This window comes from Periplaneta americana, chromosome 3 (genome assembly GCF_040183065.1).
Source record: "Periplaneta americana isolate PAMFEO1 chromosome 3, P.americana_PAMFEO1_priV1, whole genome shotgun sequence".
Classification (NCBI taxonomy): domain Eukaryota; kingdom Metazoa; phylum Arthropoda; class Insecta; order Blattodea; family Blattidae; genus Periplaneta; species Periplaneta americana.
In genome coordinates, this window is record NC_091119.1 from 98,584,658 (window position 1) to 98,605,598 (window position 20,941).

General features: G+C 35.1%; 1 protein-coding gene across 1 annotated transcript in view; it reads left to right on the forward strand.

The window, feature by feature from the left end:
* chic (profilin chic) overlaps positions 1 to 17,484 on the forward strand; it is a 70,857-nt gene extending 53,373 nt beyond the window's left edge. Inside the window, exons 2-4 of the mRNA XM_069821102.1 lie at positions 7,593 to 7,764; positions 16,134 to 16,233; positions 16,313 to 17,484. Coding sequence (XP_069677203.1) covers positions 7,593 to 7,764; positions 16,134 to 16,231 — 270 coding nt within the window. The 3' untranslated portion in view covers positions 16,232 to 16,233; positions 16,313 to 17,484. The remainder of the gene's footprint in view (positions 1 to 7,592; positions 7,765 to 16,133; positions 16,234 to 16,312) is intronic.
* Positions 17,485 to 20,941: the final 3,457 nt, after the last annotated feature.

Here is a 20,941-nt window from a genome sequence, read left to right on the forward strand (position 1 = left end):
ATCTTGCTTACGAAAAGACACATTTCAGTGTCCATAATTTATTTGGGAAAATTTCAGTATACGGATACCTCACTGACAATTATCTTGAAATAGGCTTCTAAAAAGAGCAGATTTGTATGTGTTTGTCGAATGCTCATCATCTTGCTTACGAAAAGACACATTTCAGTGCCAATAATTTATTTGGGAAAATTTCAGTATACGGATACCTCGCTAACAATTATTAAAAAAAAAAGCAATTCGTCTGTCGAATACGCATCATCATGCATACGAAAAGGAAGTTTCTAGTGCCAATTTCTTTTGTGTGTACAAGGTTGGAATTTGGAGTAAGAGGGGAAGGAAAGTATCCTTGTTCTGAAATTTATCCATTTAATTTGTGTTCACAAGGTTGGAATTTTGGAGTAAGAGGGAAAGGAAGGTATCCGTGTAATTTCTCTTAATTCAAGCGTAAATAGCCTAATTGTCCAAAACGTCATGTAGGTCCTAATAGTTTCAAACGGGAAATCTGTAGCTAATAAGTGATAATCTCGAATTCTACAAAATGGTCATTTAGTTTTGCTATATTATTACCGGCATAGAATAACTACTTTATTATTATATTAACAAAATTGGACAATTAGGCCTAAATAATATTTTGTCCTCAAGGAAAGTCCCGATCTTCCAAAGCAGAAACATATATAAAACATTAGTCTATTTTGAGAGAAAAAAAACATTTTTATTATTCATCTACAAACTTACTCTTTCTACAATAACACCAATTCTGTTATTTCCGCAGTGATTTGCGTGTTCAAGATACATCATTTCATCTTCAATTGCATCAAGCACGTCAAATCGTGCCGCCATTTTGGCTTTCTCGACTTGACCATGTTCAATTCAAGATAATCGGTCTCACACCCGTGATCAAATTTGATCATCAACTCGCTTGTTTAACTTTGATCGAGATTGATAATCCGCAAATTGGCGTTGAAGATGGTCAAGTGCCGACTTAACCATGGTCAAATTTTAATCGAGAATGGTGCATACGGGCATTAGTCCATACAGTAGACATGATCCGCGCTGAATCCCCTACTTTGCGTAGTTATTTTAATATACGTGGAATGGAAGAATGTGTTCTTATGTATGGTTGTAGCAAATCATATACAATGCTTAGTATGCAAACAATACTCCTTATAGAAAGTACAATATAAAACGACATTACGAGTTGAAACACCAGGCGGACTATGAAGGACTTGATGGAGAAGAACGAGTTGTTCTAGTAAAATGTCTAAAAGTGGATAAATGTGATGTAAGTAGTTCGCTGACACTGAGATATTACAATTATTTGTCTAACAAGTTAAATGCTATTTACCGTAGTTGCACAGTTTTGAAGCTCATGTAATGTTCTGATGTTAGGCGGATACAGAGTGTTTCCAGGCTGGTGTTACAAACTTTCAGGGATGATGGGGAAGGGCACATATATCAGTTTGAGATAGGAACCTTGGCCCGGAAATGACTGAGTCGAAAGTTATAAGCAGAAATAGTTATGTGAAAATGGAATTGTAATTTCGCACCACGTACCCTCCTTCCCTTAACCTTTGAAACAGTCGTGGAAAGATTGTATGGACCGGATGTCTCCTACGTGGGTACTTGACCAGATACAATCTTTGAGCTTGTCTACTGTTCCCATTGGGTTATCCGTATTCGAAAATCAGGTCTGCTTATTCCACTCTCGTATACTCCTCAATTTCACTAGGACTGATCGACTGGACACTACAACTTGTACACATACACTACTGTCTAAAGATGTGCATATCAGGACCGACCATGTCCGTTACACATTACGCTATCTGCATTGCTTTAGTGTAGTTTCCTGTCCCCACCCCTCAGACAGTGGACTGAATGGAATACTGTAAGTAGGCAACGTAAACAACGTCAGATGAATACATATGTGTAAGATATACAGATAAATACACATAAATAAGATGTACAGAGGAATAAAATTATTTCATTTCCACACAACTATTTTTGCTTGTAACTTTCGACTCGGCATATCCGGACCAGGGTTCCTTATCTCAAATTGATACATGTGGCCTTCCCCATCTTCTTTAAAAGTTTGTAACACTAGCCCGGAAACACCCTGTATATTGTACAATCCTAAGAAGAAACTAAAAATCTGTTTCATAGAATCATAGTTAATATGTATTTAAAAAAAGTCGTACCAGTAATAGATAATATTAATGACCGGGACCTGCATTTCGGTGACCCAAGAAAATATAAAACTGATCATTAAATTTATACTAAAGTTTCAAGGAAATTACCACAAATTTAAAGAGAATGATATAAATAAACATTAATTGTTCCATAAGTTACACTTTTTTATTATTACTTGTGTATTTTATTAATGTTTATTATAAATTCCCCGCTATGTACTGTATTTTCCAGGGCATATGACGCACTATTTTCTTTGAAAATAGGTCTGAAAAGCATGGTGGATCTTATGCGTCGATACTATGTGAGTGGGTGAAAGCTTCATGGGATTCTGTGAAAACTGAGAAAATAACCTGTCTGTTAGCGCAGCGTTCTTAAAGTATATATATATATACTACTAGGTTCAAAAAGTTCCCGGAATTTTACTACCATTTTTCGTATTAATATATAACAAGGGATATTATACATTTGTTTTGTTGGTAACATTCATGATGTCATTTCCTTAAAGTTTGCTGATAATGGCAATTATTGGTTTTGAGTTGTAGGCAATTGTTTATCATAGTGTTTTGTTTGTTCGTCGCATTTTGTAATTATGTCCACAGAGCAAAGTACAAACATCAAGTTCTGTGTTTTGCTGGGGACATGATCAGTATGGCTGATGAAGATGGTGATTTCTTAAACAAAATGAAACTGGTGCTACTTGTACGACCCAGTCCCTAAACGACAGTCATCTGAGTGGAAATCGAAAACATCTCCTCGGAAGGAAAAATTTCCTAGGGACACTTCCAAAGGCAAAGTTATTTTAAATGTTATGTTTTATTTAACGACGCTCGCAACTGCAGAGGTTATATCAGCATCGCCGGATGTGCCGGAATTTTGTCCCGCAGGAGTTCTTTCACAAACCAGTAAATCTACTGACATGAGCCTGTCGCATTTAAGCACACTTAAAGCAAAGTTATGTTGGAAGTTTTCTTCGACTCTCAGGGTCTCATGCACCATGAGTTCATTCCAGAAGGTCGTACTGTAACGAAAGAATTGTACGTAGAAACCCTCCGTCGCCTCTGGGACGCAGTGAGAAGGAAACGTCCAGAAAAGTGGGTAGAAAACAACTGGTTCCTTATGCATGACAATGCACCTGCTCATCGCGCAATTATTGTAAAGAATTTTCTTGCCAGGCACAACATAACTGCTTTGGATCACCCACCATACTCTCCTGATCTCTCACCACCTGATTACTTTCTGTTTCCCCGTCTGAAAAGTCATCTGAAAGGACGGAGATTCAATGCTGAAGAGGTTATCGCAAACGCGACGAGAGCACTAAGACGGATTTCACAAAATGGCTTCCAGGCCTGCTTCCAGGAACTCTACACGCGTTGGCAAAAGTGTGTTGTTGCGGAAGGCAACTATTTTGAAGGGAATGCTGTAGAATAGTGTTTAAGGTACGTTGTTTCTATGATGCTAGCAAATTCCGGGAACTTTTTGAACCTAGTATGTATATATATATATAAAACATGAAGTGTGTAACGTTGATGCTATAAAATCAAGTTATGAACTAGCACGCGTAATTGTCGCAAGACATGGAACTTATTCAGACGGTCAATTTATTAAGGACTGCATTTTAACAGCAAAGAATATATGTCCCAATGAATCTTAGAAGTTCGAGACCATATACTTGTAGTTAATTGTACACAAGAAATTTCCCTGGTCTTATATTCGCACACAGCAATGTGATCGCTTATCGGTCACAGAACACTGAATGCAGGCACGATTTAATTGTCATCTGCTTTACGTCATCTGCCCTGAGTCTGGTACCGTGCTCTGTGTAGGTTTATAATGGCATTGAGTTTGACGTCACTGCTCTATAACATGTATACGTACTACATAAAAGCAACGGATTATATATGTTCCCTCATTTCAATACTAAATCCATATGTTAAGTATGAATGCATACAGTTTACGAGAGTATTGTGACATGTACAGTCTTAGAAAAAAGTTTTGTCGCACAGATACATTGTCCCAGAAAGGGGACACTGCGCATGATCAGAGGACGAGCGACCTGGTCCACAAGAGGACTAGTTGAGGTAATAAAATTACTTTTGTTTCGTTGTATGTCTGATCATGCGCACTGCCTCCTTTTTGGGACTCATAAAGTATGTGTGCGACAAAGTTTTTTGTAAGACTGCGTAACAGGATCGAACATGGCAGAAATGGTCTGTATGAATGAAATTGGACATAAACTTGTTTTCGTTTAAATTAATGAGACGCGTTTTGCATTAGTTGTAAAAATTAGCCGTCATGTTATACTCTATGATTTATAAATGAAGTAATGGGGTGTGAAAATGTGTGTGTGTGTGTTAAAATTGAAAGCAAATAAACAATACAATATCGAATAAATTGACTTCTCCACACAAAGGTTTAAAAATGAGTACCGCTATATGCTGTCATTTAAGAAAAATGTGTTTTTGGCACACACTGTATATACAAGGATATAAATTTTCTAAATTATGTGCAAAATATTAAGCGCTATGCATCTATAAATACAGCACCTAACACTTTTAAGAAACATTCAAATGATAAAGTTATTAGCAATATTTCATACTTATTGTTCACTCGGTATATTTAGTTTTTATTCTTTAAGTCGAGCAACTATTAACCTACAGATGTTGGGTATAAGTTGTTCCACTTAAAAAAATTGAATTCAGAAGGTAACATGTATAAAGATTGGCGACATCATTAAAAAAAAAATAAAATCCTCACCTGACGAGAACTGAACCCGGGTCCTGGCGTCGCAAGCCAGAATGTTACTGACTGCTCCACTGGGGGGGGGGGGCGAACGGCACAGAGACGACACGAAGAAAGGCTTATAGCCTATAGAGTCGCGTCATCAATAAAATTGTTTCTAAGACTGTACCTCATCTTAGGGCAGTTCATAAGTAGGGACCGAATTTTTAGGTTTTTAGGAAGTCCATTTTAGGTTATTGGAATAGGTGAAATATGTTTTTTTTTGTCCAAATTGTGGAAGGGGTCGCAAAATTGCCTGATTGTTAAAAATGCACACTTACAGTCAATTTTAAATAACATAACTTTTCCCTCGGTGGTAAAGATGGAATCATTTCCAATCCACTGCCGTAATAATGTGATTTCACGTGTTTTGGCATAGCTTAACAGAATACAAAATATAACAATTCATTGTTAATATCAGGAGCATCAGAATGCAATACAGAAGCACAATCGAGTCAGTGTCTTCATTCAGTTTGTCTATAGCGTCGTTTACTCTGTCTAAGCGGGAAGAGATGTAGCATTGAAGGTCGTCAGCATACAAGTGATAGTTACAATGCCTTAAAAGTGATGTAATATCATTGACATATTGTGAACAACAATAGTCCGAGTACCGACCCTTGTGGTATGCCTGATGTTATGTTAAGCCAGGAGGAACTTCGGTTCCCTGATACAATACATTGTTGTCTTTCCCGTAAGTAGGATTCGAACAAACTCAGAGCAGTCTCTGACAAATACAAATTTCTCAATTTATGGATGAGCATGTCAAAATTTACATAGTTGAAAGCTTTGCTAAGGTCAAGAAGAGTTAGTGTTGTCACTTTATTATAGTCGATTGCTTCACGAATGTCTTCGGTCACTTTAAGTAGAGCAGTGCTTGTGTTCTATCCAGCTCTAAAACCTGGCTGATACTTGTCGAATAGTTTGTGTTCGCTCATGTAGTTAGTAATTTGTCTATAGTCGTTTGGGTCGTTGGGAACTTTGACTTTTGGAAGAGGAAGAACGAAAGCTTGCTTCCATATTTTAGGGAAAGTTGAAGTGATTAAGGAACTATTGAATATATGTGCAATTGTAGATATTACTGTGTCTTGTATTTTCGTCTTGATGCGTCGGATGGCTTTCATTACGTCAATAGGAGTGACGTCGGTGAAATGGAATTTGTCTCGAATTGGGGTAGCTGATTCAGGTAAAACCTTGACTTGTTTTGTTGTGGCGTCTAAGATGGGGTCCTTTACAAAGTGTTCATTCAAGGGGTCAAGTGGAATGGGAATGTCTACTTGTTCACTGGCCCTTCCAGTCCAATAACCTTCAGATCTTTCCACAACTCGAAAGAGGTGATGTTGGGCTCTATGAGTTTGTAAGAGTATTTGAGTTTAGAGTTTATTAGTTGAGCCATTTATTTCTGGGGTGTTTATATAAATTCAAATTTTTGTCATTTTTGTTGCGGGTGTATTTTCTATAGGCTAAGTTGCGTTCGGGCATCAGGCTGCGTATTTCAGTTGTCATCAAAGGGGCTGGAGTCCTCTTGGTACGTTTGGTCGTTAATGGTTCATGAAGTTGAAGAATTAACTTATTCATTTTCTATATTTTATGTAAGTATTATAAATATACACACGCTCACGTAATGAAAATGGCATTGGAACTAAACACTTCACACAAATAATTAAGCACAGTTCGAGTATTGTATGGCAGTCAGTCTAGCACTGAGACCGCCAATCGAGAACTGTGTCACAAGGCTTGGGAGCGGGAAGCAGCAACTCTCCGGAATAGTTAAAAATATATTCCCTGTACTTTTCAGTTTTTCTATCGCAATTTCGACTTCAGAAAGCGTGGTTTTGGGTGTAAATGGCTCGGCAGTATGTGTTTGAATATCGTCCCAGTCATTTCTATTTGACCTACGTACATTTAGTAGTTTCCCAAAATAGTTTTTCCTTCTGTTCAGGATGGAATGAGAGTCTGCAAGCAAGTCATTCTCATCCTTGATCACGTTTACACTTGCCTGATATCCTTTCTTAAATTCCTTTATGCCTTTATATAATCTGTTTTTATTCTTACCATTTGTTTCTACCTCATTCAGTTTTTCTTTCAAGTAATTCCTCTCTTTGTTCCCTAGTATACGACTTCCCATCTTTCATTGAAATAATTATCTCTATTCGGTTAGACTGGATCCTGTAAGAATTTGTCTGTTTCCCTTTTTCTACTACATGGAACAAGCTTCAAACCACGGTTTCAGTTTCTTAGTTTCGTGATAACTATGCTCTGCTCAGCTACAATTTTGATATTATCTCTGATATATTCCCACACGCTATTAATGTCAAACTACAAAAGGAAATGGCTATTTACTCGATAGTGGCTGTAACGTTTATTTATTACACAAGAATGAATAAAATAGATGACATGTTTACCCAGAAATATTTTGTTCAGAACAAGTCGGTAATTATTTCAGTTTCAGTGAAATGTAAGAGAATTTGAACTTGCGAATTATAGGAATAGAAAAGTATGTAGTTACAGACGATTAAATTGAGAATGCTTAATAATAGTTAATTACTCCACGCAATTTATACAGGTGTATTGTCTTTTATTTTATTGTAATTTATTTATATTTAATCGGATTCTTTTCTCTTTTTTAGGTGTCCAAGGAAGAAATCGCAAAACTTGTACAGGGGTTTGAGAAACAGGATATCCTGACGTCGTCAGGGGTGACGCTGGCCGGAAACCGCTATATCTACCTTTCCGGCACAGACAGAGTGATCAGAGCCAAACTTGGCAAAGTAGGAGTTCATTGCATGAAGACACAACAAGGTGAGCAAGCGTGTGTTGCTGAGCCAAGATATCCATTAAATATTAATAAAAAGTAAGCCTTGATCCAGAACACAATATGAAACATTTTGTTAAATAATTTGTGTGTAAAACACACAAACACTATGGTGGAAGTATTAACATAAGTAGAGTTTTGACCATGTTTCTTAATGAATGTAGCCATATGTACTAATGTTTGAGAATTTCTATAGTAGTACTTAAAATTTAATTTTAAAATTTGGAAGTCATATGGTTTTTTATAAGTGAAGTAGATTTTCTACATTACGAATTCGTGACAATGCTATGTTCCACCATTAATTTGGACATCTATACAAGAAATCTGCACTTTTTTTCTGTCTACCTTTCACGTTATTTTTTCAGTAAACATTTTTATTTTACGAAATAACAGCGCAATGTCTGGACTGTTTAAAAAGTAAAAAAAAAAAAAAAAATAATTAATATAGAATGTCGGAGAATGATAATCAACATTTAATATGTTTTATTGACATTGATGCAGAAAGAGCAGTGTACAACTCATTACGTGAACGAACAATTGAAGAGCTCCTGGAGATGTAGTCATAAGCCACAATTTTATCATTTTTTCAGGTTTATATTCCAATTTATTATTATTTAAATCACCCTTTTTAAATACAGTTGAAGTTTCTTGGTTCTTCAGTATATGGCAGCAAAATAAGGTGACAGTTATTTACTTCGCCGTCTTGTGAGAAGTTGAGAAGATATACAGTCATAAGCCTCATCAAAATGGCATCCCCTTCAACACGAAGTGAAAATGCTCGTTACATTCAAAGCAGTTCTGACAACAATAACTGTGAAAATGAAGAGTTAGACCCATTTCATACCGACAATGTTGAATCTTGGCATCCATCTACCAACAGCTATAGGTTGCATGACACTCCAGTAAATATTAATACATTATTTTATTACTGATGTATCAGCTGTGTGGCTTGTGACTATATCTCCCTGAATTTGACATGTTCTACAGATTTGTATCATTATTATAATGTATGAACATTTTATATTATATTTAATACTGTAGTGTAGTTTGTTAATGTAACTTTTGATAATAATTGCAATTTTTTTTAAGTTCTTAACTCAAAATTAAAGCAGGAGCTGCAAATTTGTGTATGTGGCTTGTGACTTTGTTTTATCTGAAATTCTTAACCTTTTATTATTTTAATATTATAGCTTGATGTTAATAGAAAAAGTGAATCACCACCACAGAAACGAAATCATTCAAGAAAAGGAAACGCAACAGTGACAAATGGCAAAAGGTGAAGATCAAACGACATAATGTTGGTCGACAGTATGTCTAGTAAAACAGACAAGACAGTTCAAGCAGCTTCTTTAGAACCTCCTTGCACTTGGCCCAACAAATGCTATACTAAGCTACTTGGAGATAAGAATATTTTTTACTCTTTCTGGAATATGAGACACTTCAATGTCCAAAAAACATATTTGATAGCGAACATGAAAATGAAGCCAAAGGCAAAGCTTTGAACTCGAATTGTTTTGAAGAGATCTCTCGTGGCTACCAAGTGATTTGAAATAGTCCAGCATTCCTATCCTGTGGTGTATCACACTTGACTCTCATGCGATCGTGATTGCCACATAATAAATAAGAAACAGACGTCCAATAGTCTACACGCCAGATGAATGGGTTAATGTGAAGTCAGCAGGTCGAAATAACAGCTTTGTTGCAGTAAAAATGGATGATCTTAAGTCATTGGTATCCAAAACCACTAAATTCAAGAATGGCAATGAAATTCATTTCAGTGAAGCCACAGAATTTCAATCCGATTCCAAAACTCCTTAAAAGTTAGGCATAAAGCATTGTTGCTCCACATTAGGCCCTCTGAATGTTTCTGATATACGACTTAAGAAGAAAGGAGGACCTTTTGAACCAGATCCATTTCAATTCCCAGTAAAATATACAACTCACTCTTCATCAACCAGAAGAAATTGGATGATGTACTGTCTCTTATGAAATACATATATTCCAGCAGCCAGCCAATACTTCTTCCAGTCACTTAGAGGCAATAATATACATAGCAATGTAGTGGAAGAACTCTCTTAATGCAGAATGATGAACAAAGAGTTCAGTGTTTCTGACTATGTAAGAAAATCAATTAAGTATACTAAAATATCTTGCGTAATAAATGAATGGTATATGACATCAGGCATTTCTATTCTTTCTCAGTGAGATATAGTCATAAGCCACAGTTCGTTACTTTCTTAATTACTATCACAATGAAATTATGTTGGGAATAAAAAATTTTGTGCTATATTTATGTAGATGAAAATGAAATATTTTTTATTCATTATTTTTGTATCCAGTATACATTTTTAAATTATTTATTTAAATTTAAATATACAGAATAAAGAATATAATTACAAAACAAACAAGAGAAATAGAAATAAAATAATACAAGCAATATAAAAAGGAGATACAGTAGTATTAACAAAATTTGAGAACAAATGAGCAGCGCTCGTGCTCGGTCGCAGTTCAGATATAATATTAAAATAAAAAAAATTATAATAATAATTAAAAATAAATAAGTAAAATAAAATAAGAACTAAAATTTAAAATTACAGCGGCAATGGAGTTATACAATATAATATTAACACTAGAGAAGAATAATATCGGACGTGGAAAGTAGGACTAATATATATTTCAAAATTATAGAATACAACTATAATATAGGTTCATTAATTCATACACATAGGCTATAAATTTATTTAATCAAATTGAAGATATTAACACGTTTCTAATTTTCTTGTTATATGTTAGTGGGTTACATGTTAGAAGTTCTGGGTGTAATTTAGTTAAAGCATTGTACAACCGAGGGCCAAAATTAATGCTATGCTTTAGACCAGCAGATGTGAAACATTTAGGTTCTACTAATGTTGAATTAATATTTCGTCTTGTGTCATAATTGTGTGTCTATAATACAAACTTATTACGATTTTTATGATAAAATTTTAACAGCGTATACTTATAAATTTGTTCAATATTAAATGCATTGAATTCAGAATAAATTAATTTAGTTGGATAATCGAAACGTTTGTTCAGACAAATTTTAATTATTCGTTTTTGTAGTAAATTTAACGGACTAAGATTAATTTTTGTACTTCCACCCCAAACAATTATACCATATTGAATGATAGACTGAATAATGGCCAAATAAACATTTCGTAGAACTGAGGTATCATAAATATACAAGAAATCTCGTTAGTTCCAGTCCCATCAGATGCAAATAGAAAGGATACAGAAAAGATTTTTACATTATTTATATTTTAAAAAACATCACGTATCGTCTTATGACAAGCAAATTTCATATAATCAGTTACTTTTTGAATTTAATTATAAAACTTTAAAATCTCGACGATTAATAAATAGCCAAATTTTCCTCTATAAGACTGTTAATGGTATATTGAATAACTGTGATTTTCTTAAATTCCTTCAATTCAATGTAAAAAGAACAGAACTACGTCATAGGCAACCTTTTATTATTCCTATTCCTGGAACTGTTTTCTTCAAGAACTCTCCATTGTTTGTTATGTGTAATAATTACAACTCTCTGTCTTTAAACTGTGATTCTCAATTGGATTTCAGTTTAACAATTGAAAAATTTCATACAATATTAAAAAGCATTGTATTTCCTTAGATATTTAAATTATGAAGAAGTGTATTATAATGTTTTTACTCAAGTTTTTAAATAATTTTGCATCATTATATTGACATTTGGCACTATATTAATATTATATTCTAGCATCTATTACCATTATGTATTTTCTTTCTTTCGTGTTGTTTGTTTTGTTGTTTTTTTCTCTCTTATTATGTATTTTGTGTATACATCTGTGTAAGCCACCTATAATTGGAAGCTTGCTTCTGTTGGTGGTGGATTTAAAATAAAATGAAATAAATGATATGATTTCTCTCAAACTTTAGTTTTGAGAAATGAATAAAATATATCATTGTGGCTATATCCCTCGGAGCCCTTCAATTCATGAAGGTTTTTTTGCTTTATCGGACCAGAACACGTGCTTGCCTTGCATCATTACACATCTTATATGGAACTTCTTTTATAACTCGGACTTGATATTCCAGAGTTGTGACGGATATGTCATATGCTTGAGCCGTTACATATACTTGGAGAAAGAACTGTGAATTCACATGAGGTGACGATAGGGGTCAAGCTTGGCTCCTCGTCATCTAAGTCATCTTTCAGACAAAATATTGAGGGATGTTCAGTTCTGACTTACTCGGTGCACAAACTTTTTGATGTTTCGAGCAAATCTTAATTTTCGGAGATGGTATGTAATACATTATATTGTGATATTATTATATATCATGACATTACTGAAATCATAGCAAAGCAGCCTTGAAAGCGGCAGGAGTGAATGTCTGAAGCCAAATTCCTGACAAAAGATTAAACAAATAAAACATGAAAAATAAGGAGCTAGTTTGAAAGAATGGCTCTACAAAAAACCACAATATGAGAAGAGAGGGACTGAGAAATTAAAGGAAAAAAGACTAAGTGATCTTTTGCGAACTTTTCCGGACTCTATGTACCTGAGACCATGCGGGTCCCCTATGTATTTAATCAGAATTAGAGTCTGGCTGGGCGGAAGAGAAGGCCTACTGGCCTTAGCTCTGCCAGATTAAATAAATAAATTATTAATTATTATTATGTGGCAAGAGGATACAAGGCAGGCCAGGAAGAAGATGGGCAGACTCTTTCATACAGCAAGTGGGAGCGGACTGGTCTAACTTTGCCCGAAACAGAAACGAGTGGAGTGAATTAGGACGCCAACTAAAAAAGAACAAAAAACTGTCAAAACTGACTGTATAAAGTCAGTAATCACGCTCAATGTTCAACCACGCTTCTTACGTGGAATAACTCGCCTATAGTTAAGCTTATCAAACGTCCCGTAAAAAAACGGGTCAGTACCCTAATTTTTATCCCAAGTATCCCGCGTCCCCGTAATTTTTGTCGAGACGCGCAAAAGTCCCGTACTTTAAATAACTTTTATTTAATAATGTAAAAATCGTTAATTTCTCGAACTGATGTTTGCTTCTTAAATGAATATTGAAATGATTGTTTTGATTTGTATACGTGTTTGCAAATGTTTGATTTTGAAATCATCTCATCTCGCCAATATATATATATATATATATATATATATATATTACCCTTGAGTTGTTCTAAATGTTAAATTTTCAATGGTAATGTTATATCTGTGGAATATAATAAATTAAAATACAAAGAAATGAAAAAGAGATGTGCAAAGTCCGTCAAGTGACGTAAATGAATTGACATGAACAAACATTCTTTAAAGGCAGTAATGTACTTTATTTTGTCAACTCCCTTGTTTCAATCTTACGTAATACATATTTTTTTTTAGTTAACTTCTGACTTCAAGTTTCTTACAAAAACCTCGATATCAAAAATGTCCGTTATTTTCATGAGACATTCATGGCAGACTCATCTATATTAGTAAAAAAAATTAAGTGGTAGAACTTGAATAATGGACAAGAAAGACCCGTTTGAAACAAGAAGTGTTCCTTTCAATGCCAGTGGTTTAAAATATACATACTCTATGTTCCTGGTTCTAAGTTCAGTGTTTTGACAGTTTGAAATAATATTTCTCATAAATGAACTAACTATATGTTCTGTACAAAAAATAAATAAATAAATAATTTTTTCATATTTTCTAAAAGTGTGCAGCATGAGGAAAGCTAATTATTCAAGTTTACCTTCTATAAAAAGAAAAATAAATGGTTCAGTACTAGTATCATTTGTCCAATAGGATTGCTGTTTTTTTCAGCACTGAATGCCAACTAATATACAGTAATACCACAATCTAGTACTGTATATACAGTCACGAAACTTAGGATGATTTTTTGCATTTCTCGCGATAGTTACTAACCGCTTGGAGCGCTGTGAGTACTAGGAACAATAGACTGTGCCACTGCCATCGTGATCTAATGCAGGCCGTAAGGCAGACCATGTAACTCGCTTAACCCGATCACGAAGGGCGGCGTTTCAACCATATAAATTAGTTTGAATGCATAATGAGTAACATATTTCTCTAAAATGTAGTGTAATTACATTAATAAAATTTAAAACAATGATTAGGAGACACTTAAGACATAATTCACTTGCGAGTTAAGATGTAATATTATTTTTAGTGTGAAAATTACGTTGTTCGTATGTGTAATACCTGCCTTTATTTCGATTAAATATTGCTAAATTCGTGTACATTTATTTATGCACGATTCAATAATTTTCAGTTGCACCGCACGGATATTTAGATATGTTGAAATTGTAGGTTATGTTTACTGTACCAGTTGCCCCTTTGTCTAATTTTAGTGGTCTTCAATGTCCTGCTATCCATATCGAAATTTTAGGTTATGTTTACTATATTTAACTTATATTCCTATATTCGCAATTATACATTATAATTAAGCATAATGTCATGTATGATATTCCGCACATTCAATTTGTCTGTATTTTAATACTACAATTGAATACCGGTACTGAATTATTGTATTTATCTACTACCAAAGAGACGAAGTAACACTGTCGTACGTACACTAATTTCATAGGAGTGGTATGGTAAATTTTCTGTCTTCAATAGATGTGCTAAATTAAATCGCAATATAAATTCTTTTTTATTAAACCTCAAGATAGCTTCCATTCTAAACTTAAAATGTTGATGCGAACAGATTGTTAACACGTAAAATTCTCTTCACATTAAATAACACAGTTTTGTAATTATTTCTGCAACATATTATGCAACAAGAAGTAAACGGACCTTATAGACACATTACACTAAACAAAACTTAGTAATGATACACAATAAAGTTGCAATATTTCACTGAGCTCCCTCCATACACTGAAATAGAAAACCCAAACATACATTACGGCCTGGTCTAGTTCGAAAAGATATTGACTGTGCTGTATTTCGCATTGTTATGAAAAGTTGTGTAAACTGTGAAATGTTCGTTATCGGTTGTAATAACTGTAAATGGCTAAAATACAATAATTTGAATAATAAATGGGACAAGGAGACGTTTGTAGTACTATAAATTGTAAGAAAAAGAAGTTAGATTTATCCTTCTTCCGAAAGATCCAGAAAGGTAAGTTTATAAAATATAATATATATTTTATGAAAATAGTATATAAACCTTATGTATTTCATATTTCAATAGTGGAAGGAAGGTGTTAATTGTTTCAAAATAACACGATATCGAAAGTACAATACATTTTATCTTCTGCTAGGGTAAGAGTCTGTGATGAGGCGATAGTAACGATCCTGGTGATTAGCAACTATTTATGGATGCAAATTTATTAAGTGTTGAGCTTCGTGACTGCATATCCTAGACTGTGGTAATACTGTATAACCGTAACTGAAAGTGAAGCTTGCCGTCGCCGAACTCTGTACTGCTAAACTTGTAAGTCATATTACATACCCTATCATTTTTTTTCGATGTAACAGTAGTACTTCTCACTGCTCGGAGAAAATGCCAGAAACTCAAAGTCTCGTTAAAAATCTAACATGTGAAGTGAGAAGCAATTATCCTCACAAGAAATGCTGCCAATCTGTACGCGCGAGATTGAGGTCTTGTTAATATCTACCTTACATGATACGATTAGGACGTAGTGTGGTTTCAAAATACAACAGTGTAAGTTTCGAGAACAATAATGAATTTAAAACGTTGGAGTAATTGTTTAATTTTGCGACTGACATTTTCGCACTACATTTCTTCCCCACTCCCTAGATTAACTCAAAAACGAGAGGTCAGGCTGGTTGAGAACACATGAATGCGTGTTTGTTCCGAACTAAGTAAATTAATGTGGTTTGGTGCTGAAGCACACTTACGAAATCAGTGGCAAAGGAAATGTACACCAGAAATATTTAATACCGAGATTGTATGCGGTAGGAGCAAGATAACAGGCTCAGATTATTACATTTTTTTTATCCTAACATTTAGTCAAATATAACCTTTGAAGTTGGGTGTATCTGTTCCTCGGCTCACATTGTCAACCATGATGTTTGGCATTAGAAGTAAACTAATACAAATAGAGATGTGGTTATTGAGATCTTTAATGCACCAGAAATAACTAATAAAACTCGTACATTGTGATGCAATTCGTCCAGTTAGATCAAAAGGTGATTGTTACTGTGTTCATGCCGTGTATTGAGAATAATAGACGCAAATAAATTTAACTTGGTTACCGGTCACGTATTTTCCAAGTCTTGTTTACTCATTTTGCCAGACATGATGGTAAAAAAGATACCATATAATCTCAGCAGTTGAGTGTGGTTGTGTTCTGCTGTTGCAGCCGTCGTTGTGTCGCTATACGAAGACCCTATCCAGCCCCAGCAGGCGGCGTCCGTAGTGGAAAAGCTAGGGGATTACTTAGTGTCCTGTGGATACTAGAGGTGAATACTCATCGAGCATTGTGTGTAGCAAGTTTATTTTTATTACTCGGCTGATGAGCTGTTTTTGTTTTGCTTTCAGATAATGTATAGGACTGTTCTCGCCTGTGGTGATAAAAAGCAAACATCAGAGCAGAAATGGTCATTTTTTTCAAACAGCGAACAGTAATGTGCATCATGGTTCCGGCTAACTGATTCCGTTATCATCTGGTGAAATCTTGAACTGCATTTTTCTTTATTCTCAATACCTTGAATGAAACGAGAGAGGCGTTGGGCATCTTCAATTTGCTTCTCCAAGGTACATCGTGTCGCGCCTCGCTTCGTGCCAGGGTGTGCCTTGAAGAACTGTTTTCCAAAAGGAAAAAAAAAAAAAAAAAATTAACCAGTTTTTTGTAGCTGATCCTAGTATGCCCATTGCATTTGATACTGAGTCATTAGGATTTTTATAATCTCTAGTCCTGCTCTTTCTACCCCTTCATCCCTTGCCCCTTCCCTCCCTCTTTGCTGTGTGAAAATTTTTTTCATTACAAAAATCAGATCCTGCTTTGCGACCCAGTGTATTCATTCCTTTGTCAGTGTATCAACCTCAAATGCTTGGAAATGGGCGGGGCTGGAGGGCCCCGCAATGTGATGTGGTGATGTCATTTTTTACGATGGTTTGCAGACTTTAAAAAATATTGAATGAAACAAAATAAGCTCAGTTTAGTGCTATGTTCGCAGACGGATTCCGTGACGAGTTTAATTTTTACTACGGTCTAATTTAAACAATAAGTAGCTTTGTAAACATTTGAAAAAAAATTCTGATGACAAAAATGTTGTCTAGCTAAAAAATAAATTTGTATAAAGTGTGGTGTAATTTTTTTGGGTCGAGTGGCTGATATTATTGCCTGCTGGGATCTCTTTGACAGTTCCCAAAACGAAATATTAAAAAGGGGGAATAATAATGTTTATTTTTGCAACTTGATTTTCTATGTAAAGCAATAGGATGTAGCTGTTGATGTACTGTGTTTTGTTTCACCCACTCTGCTCTTTATCTTATGTACTGAAATTCGGTGGATATCGATGGATTTGCCTGCGTCCCTGGAGAGGGACGAGGGAACAAGTGTGCCAATTGTACAAGTTTCCTGCTGGGTTTATACGTTTTGTACTACTTATTTGACTGCTGTATCTCAATTTTTTGCATGATTCTTCAGAAAAAATGAAAAACAATGTACTGTTCCCCTTCAGGGCCCCCAATAAAAATTTATGAAACGAGTTGTACATGTTTGTTCCATGTTACTCAGCCTGTCCTCTTCCTCTTCTACTGGACGAAAGATGTCGATTGATTATCCCTTGTTCTCCTAGAGAAGTTTCCTTCAACTCTCCTTACTAAACACTGTATGTGTAATACCTAGAAGAGCTAAACTCACATGAACAGTTTGTCATCTGTATGACAGGAAAAGTATCTTTATCTTTAGTTTATTTTGAAGTTACTTTGGTTTGTAAACTTATCTTCCTTTATAATGAGAAATAAGTTTTGATCACTTCAACAAAAGTCAAATGTTCATTTTCAGCAGTGAGCTCGTCTGCAACTCGAATCGTCAGTCGCTTTTGTTCGGTAGTAGCATCGTATAAAATAACTATGAACATTTCGATTTGTATTGGAAACTTTAAAATTTTCACTTGAATATCTGGTTGGATGAAATATCGTTCAGATCATAAAGTAGCTTAGACTCTTCCTTGATGTAGTTTTCGACCACAACGCCATTGAGTCCCTTGTTTCACACATTTGCAAAGAGCAGTTGACATTGCTGTGAACTGGTCATCACGTTAAATTTAATACGTTACTGACAAATAGTTTATTCTAGTTGGAAAAGTTCAGTCTTTCGTAAGCCTGTAAGTCGAACGTATCAAACTCGTGGGCCGTATTCAACCCCCCCCTGACTCATCTGTGCGGCCCCAGCTTATTACGGGAAACAAGTGGAATATGGCTTGCTTTCAGTATTCATGAATCAAACTTGAAAATGGCGCGCAGCGTAGCGATTTTGAGGTTATATATTGGTTTCTGAGAGAAAAGAGATGTCAGATATTGGAAAGAAAATCTTAATCTGTGTTACTGTTGTTTTTTCTCGTATTAGCAAACTATATAAGTGTTTCGTGAGTAAATTCTTTAAAATGAGAATAGAGAGTCATATTTTACTTTACCCGATACGTACGTTGAAACAGTCGTTTATTTGAAGGTCATTGCTCTAGCGAATGGTGATATATTTCTTCCCAAACCAGGGTACATACTCTGTTGTGGTTGGTATGTGTTGGATGCAAAGTAATTGGCAATGGCATTCACGTTCAGTTGAAATGTAAATAAATGTTAGACTACTGTCAGTCTTGAAAATATGGCATTTTACAAATCAAGAATAAAATTATAAGAAATAATTAAATTTCGCTAGACATTTTGTTCAGTAGACCGATATGTACTGTCTATATAATTTTTGCAGTTTATATCGTTTACACCGTGTGTATTTCTGTAAATACATTACAGATTATATAATGACTATTTTTCTTACAGTCCATACGATTTTACACCCAAATTATTTGGTCCAGTTAGGATTTTGAGTTTTACATACCGGTACCTGTTGTAATTCATGTTCAGTTTTTTAATCTTTGTAGTGAAAAAAGTGGAAGAAATTTGGAAAAGGTCCTTGATATTTAAGGGTGCTATTCATAGACATTTCGCAGCACGCGCTACGAGCGTACTAAGCTAGCCCCGGCTATCCACTGGTTACTAGTACAGAATTCAAATCATATCCTATCGCTAACACTGGTTTATGAATACGAAAAACTCTGATAATCCACCGAAAGCCCGCGCTAAAAATGTCTATGAATACGGCCCAATGATTTTATATACAATTTCGCACAAACTCTGTTTATTGTGCATGTGTATTCCAAATAAGTTTCGTTTGAAATAGCGTTCATGCTTTGAATTGAAATAATAAAAGCACTTCCTTCGCCAACGCGCGTTTACGTATCGAATTGCAGTCACTGCCCAGTAGTCGATACAGGCGTGATCTTGCGCCGTGCTGACAACCTTACCAGAAAATCCCGTAATTGTGAATTATTGATAGTGCAAATGGAACGGACTGAAAGGTCTACCTGTTCTATGACGACGGAAAAAATTACAGCCTTTATTAAAGCTTAATGAAGATTGATCGACGAAAGTTAGGAGGGGATATTGACCAGTACTCCGCGTGTCTAGTGAAAGAGACGTCGATATTTGCGACCCTGATGCATGCCATGAGTAGACCTCGGATTTTTAGGCACCTAAAATAGGCCCTGAATTTATCAAAATTGGCACTAAAACCTTAGATTTAGACACTTAAAAATACAATTTGAAGCAGCATTTATTTTATTGGGTTATTTTACGACGCTGTATCAACATCTAGGTTATTTAGCGTCTGAATGATATGAAGGTGATAATGCCGGTGAAATGAGTCCGGGGTCCAGCACCGAAAGTTACCCAGCATTTGCTCGTTTGAAGCAGCATGAAAAATACTATTTTATGCAGTTAAAATGTAATTTCTATTGCACAAACTACAATAATTATGAAATGCAATTAATGTATTTAGCATTACGGTATATTTGTTAACTTTTGAATGCACACTCCAGGCTTCTCATTCAAAAGTGCGCGTCTATGGACGATATCGGGAAATATGGGACGTAGTGTGGAGTTTCAGCCTGTTGCAATTCTTGAGTGCACATTCCTGGAGTGAAATGGCAGAAAATCGGCAAATGTCGAATGAATTTATGCGTGATTTTATAGAACTCTGTCAACAATACGAATGTTTATGGAAAGTGAAATCTCCAGCTTATGCTAATAACTTACGAAATGAAGCACACCAAAAACTTGTTAAGCTCATCCAACCAACTTTTCCAACTGCAGACAAGGAATTTGTATTAAGAAAATAAATACAAAATAAATATGTTTCCGATAGGAGTTAAAAAAAGCTGAACGAGTCCAAACGGTCTGGAACTGACAGTATTTACAAGCCATCACTGTGGTACTGTGTTCAAATTTACCACTATTCACATGTAACCAGGAAACTCCAATAACCAGCTTGTCAAATTTGGATGCCGAAACTGTAAATGAAAATGATCAGACATAAAGTTGATGCTATTTTATTTATTCGTATATTACATAATTATCACCCTTGTTAATCTACTAAGTACTGCCCGTTCGAATGGTTATGTCACAGGGTCGTCGAAACGGGGGAAATCACGTGACTGTTACTTAACAGAGCTATTTTATTTGAATTATTTTAAACAGTTTTATAATATTACATAGACTTCCAATTCAGTACAGCAAATATTTTCAGGAAAAAGCCTAGCAATCCAGCCACTAGCCTTTACAGAGCGCCAACAGAAACGAGTGGGGGAAACTGGAGTGCGACATAACCTCTCGGACGGACAGTACTTTCTTGCGATCCTTCCATTCTGTTCATATAAGGAAACTCGCTGATTAATGAACATAACCTTGATTAAATTCATGAGATGAAATGCATTCTTTGCAAAAGCCAGTTCTTCGTCGAGTATTGTCTCTGTTTTTTCCCTTTTACTTTTAGCTTCCTCATTTACTATAACTATGATAGCCATCGCTAATTTTCTTTTAGAAAAGAATGGCATTTCTCTCGCCCAGGGGTGTGCACTCCTGACACAAGAATGCACACTCCAGAAGTGC